General features: G+C 44.4%; 1 protein-coding gene across 1 annotated transcript in view; it reads left to right on the top strand.

The window, feature by feature from the left end:
• Nucleotides 1-23,181, top strand: part of bsnb (bassoon (presynaptic cytomatrix protein) b) — a 92,685-nt gene that overhangs the window by 6,114 nt on the left and 63,390 nt on the right. Inside the window, exons 2-3 of the mRNA XM_060910704.1 lie at nucleotides 10,229-10,532; nucleotides 21,391-22,353. Coding sequence (XP_060766687.1) covers nucleotides 10,229-10,532; nucleotides 21,391-22,353 — 1,267 coding nt within the window. The remainder of the gene's footprint in view (nucleotides 1-10,228; nucleotides 10,533-21,390; nucleotides 22,354-23,181) is intronic.

Here is a 23,181-nt window from a genome sequence, read left to right as displayed (position 1 = left end):
CAATCAGGGGTCAATGACAGGACGACAGACCTCAGCGTTTTTGAACACACAGTATCCGTTTTCCTCCTGGCTTTTGTCAGTGTTCAGAGACAGGAAGTTTCGTGACACCATGATCACAACCATAACCATAGAAAGCCTCATGATGAAGTTCCTTCATGAACTTAATGAGCTGAGGAAACGTCCTGCCCTGGGAATGTTCATAAGCACTGCTCAGAGATGCTGCCTTCCGTGTTTGTGAGGTTCTGGATCATGTGACAGCCAAGAGCCAATCACAGTCTGACACACTTCAGCTGTTCTTCCACACGACTGTGCAAAGATGGTGCTGGGAAGTTTTTTAAAAATGTGTTTTTGGCAATGAAAAGTGTTCCTTCAGCGTGGATGGAGGATGGATGGATGGACAAAACGTTACCTTTGATTGGTTGGAATATAATGCATCATAAACATGGTGGTTTATCAGCTCTCTGATTGGTCAGAAAGAGTGTGATGGATTTGAAGCTAAAGTATTAGGATAAATAGATGGTGATGTAAAAATAGTTCTGAGAACGACTGTGGAGTTACTTGCAGTACGGAGAGAGAGAGAGAGTGGAGGGGGAGAGAGAGAGCAGGAGATGTAGAGAATAGAAAAAAGAAAAGAGTGGAATTGGTTTATTTCCTCGTAGGCAGAGAATGGACATCCAAACATGCTGATAAAAGAGCCAGTTTCATAATAACACCACAATCAAATAAAGGTGCGTTCATGAGCTCTGGGGCTTTCTCTCTCTCTCTCTCTCTCTCATCTCTCATGGTCACACTTTCTGGCCTCCATCAAACCCATTCATTACTCAACTAACACTTCATAGGTTTGAGATCTGTCTGAGTGAAGTCACCCTGAACAGGCATATAGCGACATGTCTGTTGGTAAAGTGAGATGAAAGTGAGACACACACACACACACACACGATGAGGTGTGAAACATGACCCGGAGGGATATACTGTTTTTCACACGCTTTAGTTTTCAGTTTAAATCACGACCTTCAAGTCCACTGTGGATGTGGGTGTGTCCCAAACCATCACCGTTACAGTCTGGGCGTGTCCCGAACCACGCAACCTGAGACTGATAAGCCTGCAGGCCACGCCTCCTTTACTGAGACTGGTAATCATGCAGGACACGCCTCCTTTACCGAGACTGAAAAGCATCTAGGCCATGCCTCCTTCACTGAAACTGACAAGCATGCAGGCCACACCTCCTTCACAAAGACTGGTAAGCATGCAGGCCACACCTCCTTTACTGAGACCGAAAAGCATACAGGACACGCCTCCTTCACTGAGACTGATAAGCACAGAGACTATGCCAAAAGGAGGAGCCTTTACACACCAGTACAACTTTCTCTCCCTCTTACACACACACACACACACCTCTCAGGTCTGTTATTGACTCGGTTATATGTCAGGTAGAAACGAGTCTCTGGAGAGTGAGTGAGTGTGACTTCTCTCCAGGAAGCAGCTCTATTTTTCCTGCTCAGCTCAGCCCTCTGACGATAATAACTCGAAGCTGAGAAATGAATTCTTCGTCCTGCGTGAAACATGAGCCTGTATTTCCTTGAATGCAGGAGCAGAAGCACTCCGGAGGGTTTTTTAAAGATTGATTCAGCTGCTCCTGCTTTGTGCTGCTCCTGTGGATTCATGAATCATGAGCACGAAATCTCTGCATGCTTGTGTGCAACAGAAGCTCGCATGCTCACCAACTCGAACACTGCTGAGTATCGAAAAGCAATCAGGCCACGATTGTGTCACGCAGTTCGAAACAGATTAGCGGAGTGTTTGCTAATTGCACAAGAGCCGTGATTGAGCTTGTAAAGCAGTCATTCACGGAGGGGGCGGAGTGTGTTTCCATACACTGATTATTTATTAAAATCTGAGCGTGCAACGAATGGAAAAGAAGCAGAAATGTGAAAAATGGCAGAAATGATTCAGCTCGTCTGGATGGATAACAAAGACGGAGTAAAAGCCAGCAGAAGACGACTGTTCGGAATGCATTTTGTTGCCATGCTTCTCTTTAAAATGTGCAATTGTACAGAAATTTAAAATTTAATCCACTCTGTCATTGTGGGTCAAACAAACAGCTTGTCCACGATTCCAGTGGTTAAAAAAAGTGAGAACGATGTTTCGAGGCAACAATGAAACAATGGCCTCTAAAAGCTAATAGCTAATAATAACAATCATGAATTAGCTAGCAAGTACACTGCTGTTCAGGCGGCACGGTGGTGTAGTGGTTAGCGCTGTCGCCTCACAGCAAGAAGGTCCGGGTTCGAGCCCCGTGGCCGGCGAGGGCCTTTCTGTGCGGAGTTTGCATGTTCTCCCCGTGTCCGCGTGGGTTTCCTCCGGGTGCTCCGGTTTCCCCCACAGTCCAAAGACATGCAGGTTAGGTTAACTGGTGACTCTAAATTGAGCGTAGGTGTGAATGTGAGTGTGAATGGTTGTCTGTGTCTATGTGTCAGCCCTGTGATGACCTGGCGACTTGTCCAGGGTGTACCCCGCCTTTCGCCCGTAGTCAGCTGGGATAGGCTCCAGCTTGCCTGTGACCCTGTAGAACAGGATAAAGCGGCTACAGATAATGAGATGAGCTGAGTACATTGCTGTTCAGTTTTCTGGACAGACAACTTAAAGGAGAACTGAAGTAATTTTTAAACTTGCTTTATTTCTTAATTAACATGTTATTTAATTACATTTTCAGTTTTAGTAACCTTATATCGTGACTCGTATTGGCAACTAATTGCAATTAAATATTATACTTATCGGCCTATTCGGTTTTTAGCCGTGTTGAATTTAGTTCGTTTGGTCCACGGCAGGCGTCGCTTATCCTCGCGATCTTCACGAGACTTGTGCGAGACTTCGAAACGTGAAGTGTCAGCCAGGTGTCAGTGCCGCTATTTTGAAAACTGTTTTCCAAACGAAATATTGCACAAAAACAAGTTTAAATGACGATTACTGCCGACTTTTTTCAAATTTTCCTGATTGCTATCAAAACAAACGCAACTTCCGGCTTAATTACAGTACATCAGCATTCGAAAGAGGGCGCACGCGTCTTTTGACAATGTTGTTAGATGTTGGTCACGTTGATTTCCGCTGTACATTTTACTTCTGTCCTACGATGTATCGCACAGGTCTCAACGAATCTCATTTACGGCTATTGCTTTGACATATGGACTGATATATTACAGAGCATATTTCAAATACTCATAACTTGCTATAGCAGTGACAAAATCCATCCATCCATTATCTGTAGCTGCTTATCCTGTTCTACAGGGTCGCAGGCGAGCTGGAGCCTATCCCAGCTGACTACGGGTGAAAGGCGGGGTTCACCCTGGACAAGTCTCCAGGTCATCACAGGGCTGACACATAGACACAGACAACCATTCACACTCACATTCACACCTACGCTCAATTTAGAGTCACCAGTTAACCTAACCTGCATGTCTTTGGACTGTGGGGGAAACCGGAGCACCCGGAGGAAACCCACGCGGACACGGGGAGAACATGCAAACTCCGCACAGAAAGGCCCTCGCTGGCCATGGGGCTCGAACCCGGAACCTTCTTGCTGTGAGGTGACAGCGCTAACCACTACACCACCATGCCACCCGCAGTGACAAAATAGCTATCAAAAATGCATTCCTATATTTAATAAAATGAGATAAATAGAATTTTGATAATAAAAAAAATTTGCCTTCAGTTCTCCTTTAAAGGCAAAACCATTACAAAAATCAACTGTGTGGTTGGAAGTTGTTCAGTATGCGAGCTAAAGTTATTTCATGTAAACCAGACAGAAAACACTGGGATGATGCTAAGCACATGAATGAATGCTAGCTACATGTTTTTGACATACACGTTATGTCGTTGCACACGCATCAGCTGTTGTTATTCATTTGACATGAGAAGTTAAGCAAACTTAATTTTCAAGTGGTTAAAATGTGAGAACGCTGTTGCTGAGCAGTGATTTAATAATCGTAGCGTAAGATTTGGCGAGCTAGCATGTAGCGAAATCTTTTATACGGGCAAATGAAAGATTCAACTGTCAGAAACCACAGCATGACTGGTCAACATGCTAGCTCATGGTGATTAGCATCAACCTGACAGATGCTAAAGACACACACACACTGTTCTGACTCACTGATGCTGTCAGAGTTGCTTTTTTGATTTTTGCTTACTTTAGTCCTGTCTGAAATCCATCATTTTGTGTGTGTGTGTGTGTGTGTGTGTGTGTGTGTGTGCTCGACTCAGTTCTCTAATTGCTTTGCGAATTCAAACCATTGTGTTTTCATGGAACACTGTTTGTTCGTCTGCATAACGACGATAAATCACCTGTAGTGACCAGGAACACACACACACACACACACACACACACACGGAAAGATCTTTGGGCTCTGTGGAAACTCAGCAAAAAGATACCTGCTGCGATTTCAGTGTTTCTAATTAAAAAGGAGAAAGAGAGATATCGAGTGAGACAGATGCAGGTTTGATCTCATCGCTGCTCGAGACATTTTCACTCATTTAAACCCCTGAGATTGTGAACAAACACAAAAATGCAAATACATTCTGAAAGACAGAGGGGATTATATAATATTCTAATTTTACTGTGCATCGTAATATGAGATAAAGTTTTAATAAAAACAGACTTTTTTGGAGAAACTTTCTTCCTTTCCATTAAAGTGTATATAAATATCCTGAAAGTGTTCTTTCGAAGCCGTGGGAAGACGACATCACGATCAATGTCATTTCACCTGACGACATAATGAGTTAAATTGAATGCAGCAGAAACTCAGAGAGGAACGCATTGGAGAATCGGGGGACGTTAGACGTCAGTAGTGCTGTAGGTCTGTGGATATAACGGGCTTTACAGCGTCATCGCGCCGTCATTTACAGAGAATTAAAAGAAATCTGTGTGTTTGCTGATGTCGCCTGTCACTGTGGGTGACGGAGGTGGATCGCTGCCAGGATAGAGAAAAGAAAAACGCATCAGATTATTGTGATAAGATGTTTTTCACGTTTTAACTTTTCTTTTTATAAGAATATATGATTTATCTTGCTATTACATGATAACTAATCATAATTTATCTTGTTTGGTGATGAAACTCGGTGTGTGGAGGATGGAGAAAGTGAGGAATACGGCTCATTTACACCATTTGATTAAATTCGGTTTCATGCTTGGGTTGAGACACAGCAAAGTTCTGCAGTTATTGAGCACACGGGAGGATCCTGTAGTAATCAGACATGTGATGATTCACCCAATTCATGATTCAATTTGATTCGATTCACAATATTGGGTTCACAATTCGATTTTCCCACGATATTTTTGAAAAAAATATTCAATGAAAAAAATTTTATTACCAAAACATGCAACATTTATTTTCGTATTCATCAACTTAAATATTTTTTGTTAAATAAAAAAAATTGTTTCATTTTCTTAATAACCAACAATTATTTACCCACATTTGTGAAGGTTGGAGTAAAATATAACACCCTATTAACTAAAATATTCCTTTTATTAAAAGCAAAAATGTTAATCACAAATATTCATTTTCTTAGTAAGCTTTTATGAACATTTATTCTCCCTCCATTTGTTTCTCTTTTCTTTATCTTTCAGCAGTAAAAGGAAGAGAGAGCTCTGATTTCTTGTGAAATCTATTTGTACACAATCACACAACAGCTCTTTCACATTTTACATCTGTTTTTTGTGTTTTTGTGACATTAGAGCTGCGTTACTTCCACCTGTGGTGAAGTCATGTATCCTTGACTTGCAAGTGATGTCAAAGCAAAATAGAAACCCGGATGTCGGCCATGTTGGCGGAGATATAAATGCAGGGTTAAGCGACATTCCATACAAAACATAGTCACGCGTGCGCAAGTCTCTTTGTTTTTCCACTGCTTTGAGCGTTCTTTTAGCTCTGCCATATCTTTGTACTGTATATGGTGGTGTTCACAACAGGACTCGTGACCGTGGCACGTTCCGATTTTTTAGAATTCCATCCGTGATTCGGAAAGAGGGCGAGGGAACTCTGAGGCTTAGTACGGAGAGGAGAAGAGGGGATCAGGACACTTCATCCAATGACCATTTCGTCCAATAGTTAAGACATTTCATCCAAAGCCTTTTTCATATGCACTATCAATTATTTTTTATTTCAGGTATTCCGGTGTTCGCGAACAAAAGCCCCGCAAGAGCGCTGCTCAGCGCCGACATGATCCAGCCGGCTTTAAAAATTAACAACTCGGCCAGCGGAGCCTGCAGTGAAACCAAATTTTACAAGCACCTCCCTCTAAGCCTCCCCTTCAAAAGAGCACAGTCTCGGGTTGGTAGGACCGTGCTTCGGCCCGGGATTTGTGAACGAAGCCCCTGCGAGAGCGCTGCTCCGCACCTGAAGATTTAATATAATCCAGCCGGAAACATAGATATGCAAGTGAGCAGCTTGTAGTGACAAGGGAGTTAAACTCATCCCAGGATCAGCAAGTGGCACGGGCCGACGTGGTTACCCCCCTTGGTACGCTCTTTAGTGTCGAAGCACACGTACTATGGCACTCATTTGCGTTCCAATAATGTGTTTTGCTATGGTCGAATTCCACTGATAATTCCTCCTTTTTTTTGAAGAAACAAATACCTGAAATATAAAATAATTGATAGTGCGTATGAAAAAGGCTTTGGATGAAATTACTTGTATTCGTACTCGATGGTCGGTAGAAGCGTCTTCAGAAAAGTCTCATCTCATCTCATCTCATTATCTCTAGCCGCTTTATCCTGTTCTACAGGGTCGCAGGCGAGCTGGAGCCTATCCCAGCTGACTACGGGCGAAAGGCGGGGTACACCCTGGACAAGTCGCCAGGTCATCACAGGGCTGACACATAGACACAGACAACCATTCACACTCACATTCACACCTACGCTCAATTTAGAGTCACCAGTTAACCTAACCTGCATGTCTTTGGACTGTGGGGGAAACCGGAGCACCCGGAGGAAACCCACGCGGACACGGGGAGAACATGCAAACTCCGCACAGAAAGGCCCTCGCCGGCCACGGGGCTCGAACCCGGACCTTCTTGCTGTGAGGCGACAGTGCTAACCACTACACCACCGTGCCGCCCCCGTCTTCAGAAAAGTCTGACTTTTTAAAATAATATGGATCAAAACCACACATATCTATCTTCTCTTTGTATCGAATCTTTGCTCGATTGTTCAAATCGTGGTAATACTGAGAAAATTCAGCATTGTTTACAGACACGCTTTCAGTGGCTGTTATCCTAGTTGCTTTGTCTATCCACCATCATGGCGGACGCTCATGACGTAGCACATTTGATCACGTGGTTGCAAGTCATCTATTCCAGCTATTGTGTGCGCCCTCTGCTGTCTAAACAATGCAGTTACAGCTCAGAAAACCTCAGAGATTACGCAGCCTGATAATAATCACGATTCATTTTTATTACATCAATTCAAATCATCATAAATTTGTGTTGCGATTTATGATATATCGTGACATACCTCATAATAAGGATGCGTCAGATAAATAGTATATTGTTATAATAAAAACAGTTTCTTGCTATCATGAGATAAGTCTGTATTTTATTATCACATGATAAACATTTTCAGAATAAACTTTTCAGGTTAGAACCTGATATTGATCCATGTTTCTTTTTCTGGAGTGGCAGCAACATGCTTCCGCAGTGAGCGGATCTCTGGTTCCGTATCGCAAAGCGACACAGGACGTGAACAATCACCTGGAGTTCGGTCATCATAACAACCTGGTGACTGATTCAAATGGAATGAATCATTTTAGTGAGTCCAATGATTCAAAAGATTCAGATCTTCATCACACAAGCAGCTATGATTTCTAATGAACATGCGCTCCACAACTGTGTATTCCGTACACGTGAGAATAATGTGCAGTAGACAGCAGGGGTCTTGAAAAATTCACACAGCAGATGTGGAAAGACAAAGTAATGAAATAACTAGGAGCATAAAGATAAACAACTGCAGCAAAAAAAAAAAAAAAATCAATTTTAGGGGAAAAAAAACACCCAGCCTCGTGGTTGAGCCGGAATGAAATTTTGTGAAGCCATGTTAACTGCAGTTGAAATGAATCGACTGTAAATCATATTTGTACATTTCACATCCAATTGTATTTATTTTAAGGTTGGGCGAACGCGGCTGCCAGATCTGAATGTGTTCAGCGCACGTTTCTCTCCAGACCTGATGAGATCGCCTTCATGCTCCATTTCAGCTCCCGGCTCGCTTACTTTTTCATTCCCGCTTGCTCTGTCGCCGACGTTTTCCTGCTGAGTCACTCTTCCTCGTGGAAAAATGGTGATTTCAGCCGTGGAGAGTCGGTACGCTTGACACGCCTGTGCCTTTCTTCTCTGCAGCTTGAATCTCACTGTGATATTTCATTATCTCTTCTTGTGGATCTTTTTTTTCCCTCAAATAATCTGTGTTTACTCGTGTCTGAGATGGAGCACTGAGCACGTGCTCCTACACCCCGGCCTTCCTGTCACACCTGTTCCTGTCAGTTAATTTTCTGTCCTGTGCACAGAAATGCGGTTTGTATTGATAGATTAATTAAGCCTCTGTCACCTTTTAAGTTGTCAGAGGTACGTGTCGGAGCTACAGGAGAGCTTTAATCGCAGCAAACATGACAAACTCTGACACACATGGACGAAGTTTAAGCAGTCTGTTGTTATTTCATGTCGTACTGAACAAAATATATATTTATATACACACTCCCCGGTCACTTTAATCGGAACTTGTTGATTCTGAGATCCCTGTTCTTGACTGCAGGAGTGGAACCCAATGTGTTCTTCTGCTGTTGCATGCTGAGATGCTTTTCTGCTCACCACGGTTGTAAAGAGTGATTATATGAGTTACTGTATCCTTCCTGGCACAAAAGCTTGAACCAGTCTGTCCATTCCCCTCTGACCCTCTCTTATCAACAAGGCGTTTGTTTCCACCCACAGAACTGTCGCTCACTCGCAGTGTTTTTTGTTTTCCGCACCATTCTGTGTAAACTCTAGAGCCTGTTGTGTGTGAAAACCCCAGGAGATCAGCAGCTTCTGAAATACTCAAACCTTCACGCTCCATCTGGCACAAACCAACCAACACCCATACCACAGTGAAAGAAAGTGAGATCACAATTTTTCCCATTCTGATGTTTGAACATTGTGAACATTAACTAAAGCGCTTGATTCCTATCTGCATGATTTGATGCATCGTGCTGCTGTCGAGCGATCGGCTGATTAGAGAACTGCAGAAAACAGCAGGTGGATGTAAGGGTGTTCCTAATAAAGTGGCACGCATATATATCACAGCTTTTGTCAAATAAAAGTAAATCTGATTTAGGTCAGTGATTCTCTGAATCTGCTTAAAGCGTTGCTGGTTCAGGACACACTCCCTCACTGTGGTGAATGAAATAATTTCATTTTTAAAGATTTTCTGATTCATGTCTATAGTTTTTGCATTGTGCTGAATAAATGAATAAATGTGTTTCTAATATAGTAGTCTGATTCCTTGAGTTCGGCTCAATAAAATGATTCTTGCAGTCACTGACAGGGACCAACGTGCTGCAAATACCAAAAAACCACACTTGGGACACAGTTACTGCAATGTGTCTCCTGTAAAGCCACGCCCCGAGATTAACCGTGGTTTCAGGACGTGCAGCTGTTAAAACAACCTCTAGTGTTTCTGTCCCACGTCCCTAGGAGACATTTCTGTTTTGTTGTAAACCGTGTCTGTTGTGTTTTCGGAGTATTGCAATGTTTCTGATTTTGCACATGCTTTCTGTATCTGCAGAATTTGGGCTCCTGTCAGCCTCCGTAGATTCGACTTTGTCACACAGTAAAAGCGCCAAAAGTGATTCTTATTCTTCACACTAGTTTGACTTATTCTAGTAAATAAAATGATTCATATTGAAAGTGATCTTCAGTACACTGTTTCTTTGACTCCGCTGAATAAAATTATGATTTCAGATTAATGATTCAGTAGGCTGAAAGTTTGAGTCCAGTGAATTAAAATGATTCTGATTCAGCAAATTGCTGTCCTACATTAATACAATGATTCATATGACACATGATTCTGATTCAGTATCCTGAATCCTTGTGTCTGTCGAAGTCATGTGATTCTGCCTCATGACACTGACTCCCTGAGTCTGTTTGCAGTAAAGTGATTCAGATTCGGTACACTGATTTCCTTTTTGTTTCTTGTTCTTTCTGACAGCATCCAAGGCAAACCCCCCCATACAGACCCCAGTAATGGGCCCAAACCGGGGGGGTTGGTTGGCGGCATCCCCGATCAGAGCCACTCTCCCAGGAAGAGCCCTCAGGGGGAAGCGGGTGGCCCTAAATCGCCCTACTCTTTGCCCCAGATTGCCCCAATGCCCAGCAGTAAGCTGTGCCCAGTGTGTAAGACAGCTGACCTGACGGGTGTCACGGACGGACAGCCGAACTGCAACACGTGCACGCAGTGTCGCGCCACAGTGTGTAACCAGTGCGGCTTCAACCCCAACCCACACCTCAGTGAGGTAAGAGCTCAGCAGACTTCGCCATGTTCTCTCTGTCAGTTTCCTTGGCACGTGTTAGCGCTGTCTAGTGATTCTGCTAATGTGGGATGTAAAGGAGGTAAAGATGACTGAGCCACACAGAGCGGTGTAGCTGAGACTGGACAAAAAAAGAGAAAGAATAAAGAAATAAAGAGCCTGACAGATAACAGATAGAAAGAAAGAGTGAGGATGACAAAGGGGAAAAAAGATAAAGCGACGGCTGAGTGTGACCTCGGTGCTCAATGGAGGAAAGACAGTCACTGCTTTGGAGATCAACGGGGAAATAGAGACGATGATAGATGTGTTATGTGTCTTAAACAGAACATCTCCATTTCCTTTGTGCCTTTGTCACCACATTCTTGAACTGTCTCTGTGTCAAAAAGACCCTCGACACGCATCACGTTCTGGATGCCATTGATATTCAACATACAGTGGTGCTTGAAAGTTTATGAACCTTTAGAATTTTCTATATTTTTGCATAAATATGACCTAAAACATCATAGATAAAGAGAACCCAGTTAAACAAATGAGACAAAAATATTATACTCTGTCATTTATTCATTAAGGAAAATGATCCAATATTACATATCTGTGAGTGGTAAAAGTATGTGAACCTTTGCTTTCAGTATCTGGTGTGACCCCCTTGTGCAGCAATAACTGCAACTAAACATTTGCGGTAACTGTTGATCAGTCCTGCACACCGGCTTGGAGGAATTTTAGCCCGTTCCTCCGTACAGAACAGCTTCAACTCTGGGATGGTGGTGGGTTTCCTCACATGAACTGCTCGCTTCAGGTCCTTCCACAACATTTCCATTGGATTAAGGTCAGGACTTTGACTTGGCCATTCCAAAACATTAACTTTATTCTTCTTTAACCATTCTTTGGTAGAACGACTTGTGTGCTTAGGGTCGTTGTCTTGCTGCATGACCCACCTTCTCTTGAGATTCAGTTCATGGACAGATGTCCTGACATTTTCCTTTAGAATTCGCTGGTATAATTCAGAATTCATTGTTCCATCAATGACGGCAAGCTGTCCTGGCCCAGATGCAGCAAAACAGGCCCAAACCATGATACTACCACCACCATGTTTCACAGATGGGATAAGGTTCTTATGCTGGAATGCAGTGTTTTCCTTTCTCCAAACATAACACTTCTCATTTAAACCACAAAGTTCTATTTTGGTCTCATCCGTCCACAAAACATTTTTCCAATAGCCTTCTGGCTTGTCCACGTGATCTTTAGCAAACTGCAGATGAGCAGCAATGTTCTTTTTGGAGAGCAGTTACTTTCTTCTTGCAACCCTGCCATGCACACCATTGTTGTTCAGTGTTCTCCTGATGGTGGACTCTAACATTAGCCAATGTGAGAGAGGCCTTCAGTTGCTTAGAAGTTACCCTGGGGTCCTTTGTGACCTCGCCGACTATTACACGCCTTGCTCTTGGAGTGATCTTTGTTGGTCGACCACTCCTGGGGAGGGTAACAATGGTTTTGGATTTCCTCCATTTGTACACAATCTGTCTGACTGTGGATTGGTGGAGTCCAAACTCTTTAGAGATGGTTTTGTAACCTTTTCCAGCCTGATGAGCATCAACAACGCTTTTTCTGAGGTCCTCAGAAATCTCCTTTGTTTGTGCCAGGATACACTTCCACAAACATGTGTTGTGAAGATCAGACTTTGATAGATCCCTGTTCTTTAAATAAAACAGGGTGCCCACTCACACCTGATTGTCATCCCATTGATTGAAAACACCTGACTCTAATTTCACCTTCAAATTAACTGCTAATCCTAGATGTTCACATACTTTTGCCACTCACAGATATGTAATATTGGATCATTTTCCTCAATAAATAAATGACCAAGTATAATATTTTTGTCTCATTTGTTTAACTGGGTTCTCTTTATCTACTTTTCGGACTTGTGTGAAAATCTGATGATGTTTTAGGTCATATTTATGCAGAAATATAGAAAATTCTAAAGGGTTCACAAACTTTCAAGCACCACTGTACGTCAAAACCTTTAGTGCACTAACTCATATGATTCATGCATGCTATTTTATTGGAGTTAGCATGAAATGATCCCGCGCTGGTAGCTGGCAGTTTTTCTGAACCACTAAATATCATAGCTAGTTGGCTAATTAAGGCTCATGGCTTGCATAAGCTACCAAATTATCCTTCGTTCATGACAGCTGGGAATTTGAGACCTGAGAGGGTCCACTTGTTGAAAAAAATGGCCGGTTATGCTAAACGAGCGTTTGTTTAGCGTTTTTGTAAATTAAAAAAATACCCATATATATATTAGTTTAGCTCCTGTTTCATTTATCTGAGAAGTGAATGTTTGCACGAGGATTAAACTGTTGCACAAAACAAAGGAACCCTTCAGTTATCTTGTGTTTCTCCTGTATTTTAAATTTTTAAAGATGAATCGAAACTTGAAGGTCAGTGTAAAAGCTTCAGACACACACTCCTGTTTGTTGTTCTAATTTCTGGACCATCTTCGCCGCCATTTTGAAACGACATCACGGAACTCCATCTCGGAGAACTTTTCAAAAATCTGGATGCATTGTTACACTGCAACGATACATTACGTTAGCAAGCGAGTCAGACTCAGATGCTCCGCCCACTGGCTCATTAAGTGTTCTACAATCATCCTGCATTCACCTGAGTGAGCGACAAAGCGGCATGATGCTGTGATTTCATGAAAAGAAACAAAATCGAATTAGACAGTATGAAGAAATCGGTTTAATAGTTTCATAACTCTTTTATAATCCTGAACACACGCACACACACACAATGAGGGAGTGAAAGAGAAAGTGAGGCGTCTGTGGTTATGTGTGTGACAGATGAGGATGGAATAAGACAGAACGGCTCTGAGAGAGAGAGAGAGAGATGTGGACACACTTTACTGGTCTCTCCTACAGCATGCAGCACCTCAAGCACTCAGCCATCGGGCAAGTCTCTATTTATAGATTTTCCTGCAATCCTCCACCATGCCGGGGGGGGGGGGGGGGGGATGTATGTATGGAGAGAGAGAGAGAGAGGGAGGGAGGGGGAATGGATGTATGGGGGAGGGGGAATGGATGTATGGGGAGGGGGAATGGATGTATGGAGAGAGAAAGAGAGAGAGAGGGAGGGGGAATGGATGCATGGAGAGAGAGAGGGGGAATGGATGTATGGGGAGGGGGAATGGATGTATGTATATATATATATATATATATATATATATATATATATATATATATATAGCGAGAGAGAGAGAGGGGGGAATGGATGTATGGGGAGGGGGAATGGATGTATATATATATATAGAGAGAGGGGGGAATGGATGCATGGAGAGAGGGGGGAATGGATGTATGGAGAGAGAGGGAGGGGGAATGGATGTATGGAGAGAGAGGGAGGGGGAATGGATGTATGGAGAGAGAGGGAGGGGGAATGGATGTATGGAGAGAGAGGGAGGGGGAATGGATGCATGGAGAGAGAGAGGGAGGGGGAATGGATGTATATAGAGAGAGGGGGGAATGGATGTATGGAGAGAGAGAGGGGGGGAAATTGATGTATGGAGAGAGAGAGAGGGTGGCGGAATGGATGTATGGGGGAGGGGGAATTGATGTATGGAGAGAGAGAGAGAGAGAGGGAGGGGGAATGGATGCACGGAGAGAGAGAGAGAGAGAGGGGGAATGGATGCATGGAGAGAGAGAGGGGGAATGGATGTATAGAGAGAGAGAGAGAGAGAGAGGGGGAATGGATGCATGGAGAGAGAGGGGGAATGGATGTATGGAGAGAGAGAGGGGGAATGGATGCATGGAGAGAGAGAGAGAGAGAGAGGGAGGGGGAATGGATGCATGGAGAGAGAGAGGGGGAATGGATGTATGGAGAGAGAGAGAGGGAGAGAGGGAGGGGGAATGGATGCATGGAGAGAGAGAGGGAGAGAGGGAGGGGGAATGGATGTAGGGAGGGAGGGAGGGGGAATGGATGTAGGGAGGGAGGGAGGGGGAATGGATGTATGGAGAGAGAGAGAGAGAGAGAGAGAGAGAGAGGGAGGGGGAATATGCATGGAGAGGGGGGAATGGATGTATGGAGAGGGAGGGAGGGAGGGAGGGAGGGAGGGGGAATGGATGTATGGAGAGAGAGAGAGAGAGAGGGAGGGGGAATGGATGTATGGAGAGAGAGAGAGATGGAGGGGGAATGGATGCATGGAGGGAGGGAGGGAGGGGGAATGGATGCATGGAGAGAGAGAGAGAGAGAGGGGGAATGGATTCATGGAGAGAGGGGGGGGAATGGATGTATGGAGAGAGAGAGGGAGGGGGAATGGATGCATGGAGAGAGAGAGGGAGGGAGAGAGGGAGGGGAAGTGGATGTATGGAGAGAGAGAGAGAGAGAGAGGGAGGGAGGGGGAATGGATGTATGGAGAGAGAGAGAGAGAGAGAGAGGAAGGGAGGGGGAATGGATGTATGGGAGAGAGAGAGAGGAAGGGAGGGGGAATGGATGTATGGGAGAGAGAGAGAGGGAATGGATGTATGGGAGAGAGAGAGGGAGGGGAAATGGATGTATGGGAGAGAGAGAGAGAGAGAGAGAGAGAGAGAGGGAATGGATGTATGGAGAGGGAGGGGGAATGGATGTATGGGGAGAGAGAGAGAGAGAGGGAATGGATGTATGGAGAGAGAGAGAGGGAGGGGGAATGGATGTATGGAGAGAGAGAGAGAGGGAGGGGGAATGGATGTATGGAGAGAGAGAGAGGGAGGGGGAATGGATGTATGGGGGAGAGAGAGAGAGAGAGAGGGAATGGATGTATGGAGAGAGAGTTAGAAAGGGGTAATTAGGACAAGAAAAGATGGGAAGGTAGAGGAGGGCAGACAGAGACAGAGAGAGAGAGGACTAAGAAAGAAAGAAAGAAAGCCAGCTGTTGCACTGAGAATTTGTTACATAATTTTGAACTATTTTTTAAAAAATTTGGTTAGGCACTTTTCTTTATCTGACCAATCAGAGACCAGAATTTGATCATGTGACTCTTTCACTTGTCAGGATTTTGTTTTTTTTCTAATTAAGAAAAGACCACCATTGAATTTCCCTTACTTGACACTCACCAGCCACTTTATTAGGAACACCCCTACATCCACCTGCTGTTTGTTTTCTGCAGGTCTCTAATCAGCCGATCGCTCGACAGCAGCACGACGCATCAAATCATACAGATACAAATCAAGAGCTTCGGTTAATGTTCACAACGTTCAAACATCAGAACAGGGAAAATTGTGATCTCACAGTGAAGTGTGACTTTCTTTCTTTCACTGGGGTACAGTATGGGTGTTGGTTGGTTTGAGCCGGATGGAGCGTGAAGGTTTGAGTATTTCAGAAACTGCTGACCTCCTGGGGTTTTCACACACAACAGGCTCTAGAGCTTATACAGAATGGTGCAGGAAACAAAAAACATCATCGAGTGAGTGAGCGACAATTCTGTGGGTGGAAACAAACGCCTTGCTGATTAGAGAGGGTCAGAGATCAGAAAATGGACAGATTGGTTCAAGGTTTTTTGCCAGGAAGGATATAGTAACTCATATAATCACTCTTTACATCTGTGGTGAGCAGAAAAGCATCTCAGCATGCAACAGCAGAAGAACACAGTGGGTTCCACTCCTGCAGCCAAGAACAGGGATCTTAGAACCAACAACAAGTTCCTATTAAAGTGGCCGGGGAGTGAGTATCAGTCTTTGTGCCGAACATCATGCAAAATGAAACAGTTGTATGAAGTGAAAGAACTAAAGAAAGAAAGATGAGTAAAAGTGAGAGATGCTGTATTTATGAGGAGAGAAGACAGAAGATGAGGACTGATATTGACGCTGAGTTCGGTTCTCTGTGTGCATGTTGTGTATCTGTTATTGCCCAGGTCACTTTTGGCTCATAAGAATGCGCTGTTTTGCATAAATATTAAAAAAAGGAATAAAGGATAATGGCGTAAATGATAAAAGGTGATAAATGTATATGACTGTGATGAAATCAAGTCTGGTTTTATGAGCGCACAGTGTTTTGCATTTCAGCTACAGAATCAGTCATAGGACTGGCAGCAGGAAGTGAGCATGGAGCCATCTGGACTGCGCACACACACACACACACACACACACACACACACACACACACACACACACACACACACACACACACCATCCCACACTCACAAACTGCCAGTCCTTGAGAGATCTTCCCACCGTCAGTGCTGGTGTCCTGGCAGGATCTTCACCGGATCCTCACTCAGTAGGGGTGGGGGCTGGGGGGGAAGTGAAGTCTGGTTATAGGGGCATTTCTTTTTCAAGCGGAGGAAAATTATACCCCTCAACTTTACCATGCCCTGGTGACAATGGTGAGTTTCCAGCACCAGAAATGTCAGTGACCCTCGAGGACCTATTAATAGACACCAGCTATGGCTCAGAGGAGCTGTTCATGAAAACATCGCTGTCCATAACGTCTCCTCGCTCCGAAGTGACGCCGCATTAAACTCGGAAGTGGGAAGCCTGAACTCTGAATTTTTCAGTTTTAAAAAATGTGGGTGCCTCTGTAGAATGTCATGTTGACAGTGTGAGCAGCCATGAGGACCTGACTGAGAAGAACTTCCCAACTTTCCGAGTAGGAGTTGAGGGAAACCCGGAAATTCCGAGTTATGAACTTTAGTTGAAGGCAGCATCAAAAAAAGTTTGATATCAATCAAGTTTTTTTTTACTTTGGAAGCTCTGCTGTGATTAAAAGCGGTGTTTGTTCCATCTCCACTCTCTCACCTCTGTATTGAACCTGTGAATGAAATGGTGTTCAGCTTCAGCAGTTGTTTTCAGCTCTTTCCGCTGAGCGATTGATGGTTCAGGGTCTTAATACTGAGACAAATAATTATGGATTAGCAGCTCTCTGGAATTTGGTTTCATGCAGTAAGTGAAGTAAAGACCCTTGAGTGCTGAGCTCCGACTGAACCACACTACGTCCCTGAGCCAACAACAGCATGAACGATGAAACCGGAGCTCGTTGTTCTTCCTGCACGCCGCTCGCTGTGACCCTCTTTATGTTCTTCCAAAACAATACAGTGTGTCATCAAGTAAAAGGAGAATGCCCCACATTCAGGAGGAAGACAAGTGCTTCAGTCCATTCCACAGTCCTCTCTGCGCCACACAGTAATTACCTCCGAATCACGCCTGAGACAGTTTCACACCCGAGCTACAAGGCTAATCGCTAAAGGATGCTTATAGCTAGCAGTTTAGCATCAGGGAAATTTCATCCTTTAATCCTCACACACTTCCCTCATACAAGTGTGTGGAGTGGAACAACATCTCAAACTGAGACATGGACAGACAGATGGAGAGTCAGACAGCGGAGCAGCGAAATACAGACGAAGACAGATAAAGAGATGGAGACGTCAAGAAGATTCAGAGAGAGCAAAGAAAAGCAAATAGGCAGATGGACAGAGAGAGAGAGAGAGAGAGAGAGGAACGGAGATATGGAAAAACAAACAGCTTCAGAGCTGTGATTTTTAATAATACCCAAAGAAAATACAACTGGTGTGCGTGTGTGTGTGTGCGTGTGTGTGTGTGTGTACCTCTGCTGTAGAAGATTTATGGGAAGGAAATAAATAGGAAGGGAGAAAAAAGAGAAACAATTAAATGGAAGACAGACAGAGAGAGAGAGAGCGAGTATTTGCTGAATTAACACTCATTTCTGTTTTGTCCTCCGCTGTCTGTCTATTCTGGGGCTGTCTTGGGTCTCTGGGGTGCTGAGGTGTGAGTGAGACACACACACACACACACACACACTTGGTGAAGCTTCTTTATTTATACCACCTACTGTAAAACCAAGACAATAACACAACACCTTTTTCTGTTCTAATCCAGACAGACACTTCCTCGAGACACGTAATGGCATCGGCTCTTCTGAGAGAGATGTAGTTTAATTACATCATTTTTAATTAAAGCCTAAATGTAGTTCAATTAGTATAGGAGCTCTTTAACACTACTGAAGGGGGCGTGGCATCTGTATCTGTCAGTCTCAGTGAAGGAGGTGTGGCTTCTGTATCTCTCAGTCTCAATAAAGTAGGTGTGGCTTCTGTATCTGTCAGTCTCAATTAAGGAGGAGTGGGTTCTGTATCTGTCAGTCTCAGTGAAGGAGGCGTGGCTTCTGTATCTGTCAATCTCAGTGAAGGAGGCTTGGCTTCTGTATCTGTCAGTCTCAATGAAGGAGGTGTGGCCTCTGTATCTGGCAGTCTCAGTGAAAGAGGTGTGGCTTCTGTATCTGTCAGTCTCAGTGAAGGAGGTGTGGCTTCTGTATCTGTCAGTCTCAGTGAAAGAGGTGTGGCTTCTGTATCTGTCAGTCTCAGTGAAGGAGGTGTGGCTTCTGTATCTGTCAGTCTCAATTAAGGAGGAGTGGTTTCTGTATCTGTCAGTCTCAATTGAGGAGTGGGTTCTGTATCTGTCAGTCTCAGTGAAGGAGGCGTGGCTTCTGTATCTGTCAGTCTCAGTGAAGGAGGCGTGGCTTCTGTATCTGTCAGTCTCAGTGAAGGAGGCTTGGCTTCTGTATCTGTCAGTCTCAATGAAGGAGGTGTGGCCTCTGTATCTGGCAGTCTCAGTGAAAGAGGTGTGGCTTCTGTATCTGTCAGTCTCAGTGAAGGAGGTGTGGCTTCTGTATCTGGCAGTGAAGGAGGCGTGGCTTCTGTATCTGTCAGTCTCAATTAAGGAGGAGTGGCTTCTGTATCTGTCAGTCTCAGTGAAGGAGGCGTGGCTTCTGTATCTGTCAGTCTCAGTGAAGGAGGCGTGGCTTCTGTATCTGTCAGTCTCAGTGAAGGAGGCGTGGCTTCTGTATCTGTCAGTCTCAGTGAAGGAGGCGTGGCTTCTGTATCTGTCAGTCTCAATGAAGGAGGTGTGGCGTCTGTATCTGGCAGTCTCAGTGAAAGAGGTGTGGCTTCTGTATCTGTCAGTCTCAGTGAAGGAGGAGTGGTTTCTGTATCTGTCATTTACAATTAAGGAGGAGTGGTTTCTGTATCTGTCAGTCTCAGTGAAGGAGGCGTGGCTTCTGTATCTGTCAGTCTCAATAAAGGAGGAGTGGCTTCTGTATCTGTCAGTCTCAATGAAGGAGGAGTGGCTTCTGTATCTGTCAGTCTCAATGAAGGAGGTGTGGCTTCTGTATCTGTCAGTCTTGATGAAATAGGTGTGGCCTCTGTACCAGTCAGGCTCAGTGATGGAGGTGTGGCCTCTGTGTCTGTCATTCATGAAGGTGGATGTCACAGTGATGATGATGTCACAGAGCTAAAACAGTCAGTTTCTTTCTCAGCACAGACATACAGACATCTCAACACAGCTTTCTCAAGACACATGGTCAGTAGGGGGTGCCATGATTCTAAATTGCTCGCCTTCCATGTGTGTACTTGCTGTGCATACATCACACACACACACACACACACACACACACACACACACACACACACAAATTTTATGAGCGGTGTGAACACAGCACAATTTCAGCAGCTGTTCTTGCTCTGCTTTGCCAATTATCATACAAAAGCTTCAGTTCTCACACGCTCAATCTGTCTCACCTCATCATCTGCATGAGAAAAATAGAAAAAGAGAGAGAGAGAGATAGACAGACAGACAGACAGACAGACAGACAGACTGACAGAGAGACATATGAGACAGGTTATATTAGATATGAGAAATAAGAAAAGCACCTAAATCTTGCAAGCGAGTGAGACAGGAAGGTGTGAATTTGAGTGAGAGAGATGGGTGTGTCTTTTTGTGTGTCAGATGGGCGTGTTTTTGAGTGGAAGGAGTGGGAGTATCTTTTTGTGTGTCAGATGGGCGTGTTTTTGAGTGGAAGGAGTGGGAGTATCTTTTTGTGTGTCAGATGGGCGTGTTTTTGAGTGGAAGGAGTGGGAGTATCTTTTTGTGTCAGATGGGTGTGTCTTTGAGTGGAAGGAGTGGGAGTATCTTTTTGTGTGTCAGATGGGCGTGTTTTTGAGTGGAAGGAGTGGGAGTATCTTTTTGTGTGTCAGATGGGCGTGTTTTTGAGTGGAAGGAGTGGGAGTATCTTTTTGTGTCAGATGGGCGTGTTTTTGAGTGGAAGGAGTGGGAGTATCTTTTTGTGTCAGATGGGTGTGTCTTTGAGTGGAAGGAGTGGGAGTATCTTTTTGTGTGTCAGATGGGCGTGTCTTTGAGTGGAAGGAGTGGGAGTATCTTTTTGTGTCAGATGGGCGTGTCTTTGAGTGGAAGGAGTGGGAGTATCTTTTTGTGTGTCAGATGGGCGTGTCTTTGAGTGGAAGACATTTGTAGGTAATTTGACAGCCCAAATTCATCACAGTCGTGAGTTGGCACTTTGTGCTCTGATCATGTGAGTGTTTCCTCTGATGTCACACAGACAGTTTAACCTCATGAAGAGCCTGTTAATGATCTGATGAGCTGAATCAGGTGAGTGATAAAACACATGGGGATTGAGAACCACGGTGCTGAATAATCCTATTAAGCAACTCTTTGTTGTCCTGTCATTGTTTATTGTGAATAATGATGATCTAAGCAACTTGAGAGTGAGCTGTTTCCCACTGAGTGGTTCTTTGGGTGGTAGTATCGGGTGTTAGACAACCGGGCAGCTGTTGTATGATAAAATACCAACAGAGCTTGTAAGCTTATATGAAATATTTAATGAAATACCTGTAGTTCTGTCTTTCTTTCTCCCTCTTTAATAATTCAATGCTGCTTTATTGGAATGGCTGCTGTTCATGTAATATTTCCAAAGCATTTGATCACAAGGGGATGACACAAGGTCTATATATCTCTCACTTTCTCTTTCTCTTTTTTCTACCTTCTTGTTTCTTGGCTGTGTCATGCAGGTGCAGGAATGGCTGTGTCTGAACTGCCAGATGCAAAGGGCATTAGGAATGGACATGGACACTCCACGATCCAAGAGTCAGCAGCAGATCCATTCTCCGCAGCAACCCACCAAACCCCAACCTCGAACGGCACCCCAAACTCCATCTTCAGCACAACCCAAACCTTTCCCGGCATCCCAGAATGAACTAAAATCTCAATCTCAACCATCCACCCCCATGAAAACCCAATCCCAAGCGAAACCTCAATCCCAATCTACTCCATCGGCCCAAACCCAAGCCAAACCTCAACCCCAGACTACTCCATCGGCCCAAACCCAAGCCAAACCTCAACCCCAGACTACTCCATCGGCCCAAACCCAAGCCAAACCTCAACCCCAGACTACTCCATCGGCCCAAATCCAAGCCAAACCTCAACCCCAGACTACTCCATCGGCCCAAACCCAAGCCAAACCTCAACCCCAGACTACTCCATCGGCTCAAACCCAAGCCAAACCTCAATCACAACCTCCGACACCTTCGCAGACTCAACCAAAACTTCCATCCACCCCTCAAACTCAACGAAAATCTCAGTCCCAGCCTGCGACTCCCACCAAATCTCAACCGAATCCTCCTACATCAGAACAGCCGTTTGGCAAGCTATTCGGATTTGGTGCATCCCTCCTTAACCAAGCCAGCAGTTTGATATCGGTCGACCAGCCACAGCCTCAGTCTCAGCCTCAGACACCTCAGAAAGCTCCAACAGCAACCCCAAAACCCGGAACCCAACCTGGGCCACATCCTGGACCCCAACTTGGAACGCCATCCCAGCAGCAGAAGAGTAGACCAAAAGTGTGCTGTCCGCTGTGCAAGACCGAGCTAAATGTTGGTGTGCCCACAGAAACTCCCAATTACAACCACTGTACCCAGTGCCACGCCCAGGTCTGCAACATGTGCGGCTTCAACCCCACACCGCATCTGACTGAGGTAAGGCAGCAGGCTTCCTAAGGTGGTCCAGATCTTTACATCTTGATTTCTTTGTGTGTGGTGATGTTATTTTTTTTGAGGGAGAAAACAAGAGTAAGGTATCATTAGTTAAGGAGTGTAAAATGCACCACTGGTTGACACATAAGCAAGATGGTGCCCTTTCAGAGTCATATGGAAGGTTCACTCAGTTAGATTTTGCCCACAGAAGACTTGTCTTGTGTACTTAACATCTCATTAGCATGTTTTTTTTAAAATAATTACTATACCCTTCTTACTTGAAAAGTATGAGAGTGTGTGTGTGTGTGTGTGGTGTTCAGGTCTGGTGACATTTCATTTTCAGTAGCAATTAAATAATCGTCCCTATATGCAAATGAGTTGTTGTCCTTGAAGTTACCCCCTGCTGATTGACCCAGCCCACTTCAAACCCAAGTTCTTGCATTCCTGTTTGGAGCCACTGAAGCTCTCGGGCTAATGATTCATCGAGGCGGCCGATCGGACCTTAATTATGCAAATCGGTCCCGATTGAATGATTGTGATAATAACAGGCTTTCAGACGAGTGCTGGGATCCTTTATGAGCACGCTCAGTCACACATCGGGCTGTCACACACCAGAAAAATCACACATCTCTATGGAAACTGAGGAATGGTAACTGTTTTGTATCTCACTTGTAATAAGATGAGAGGTGGTGGGCTGACAGAGGTGCATGGCGTCATATTGTTGAAGTTTTTTTTCCAAGAAAAAGTTTTACCCTCGGGGTCATGGGTACCTCGAGACAGGTTATGTTTTGGATCTGTTGAGTTTATCATTAGAGACATACAGAGAGAAAG

The sequence above is a fragment of the Neoarius graeffei genome, chromosome 26 (assembly GCF_027579695.1).
Source record: "Neoarius graeffei isolate fNeoGra1 chromosome 26, fNeoGra1.pri, whole genome shotgun sequence".
Classification (NCBI taxonomy): Eukaryota; Metazoa; Chordata; class Actinopteri; order Siluriformes; family Ariidae; genus Neoarius; species Neoarius graeffei.
Note: the sequence above shows the minus strand (reverse complement) of the source record. Positions and strands in the feature narration are given on the sequence as shown.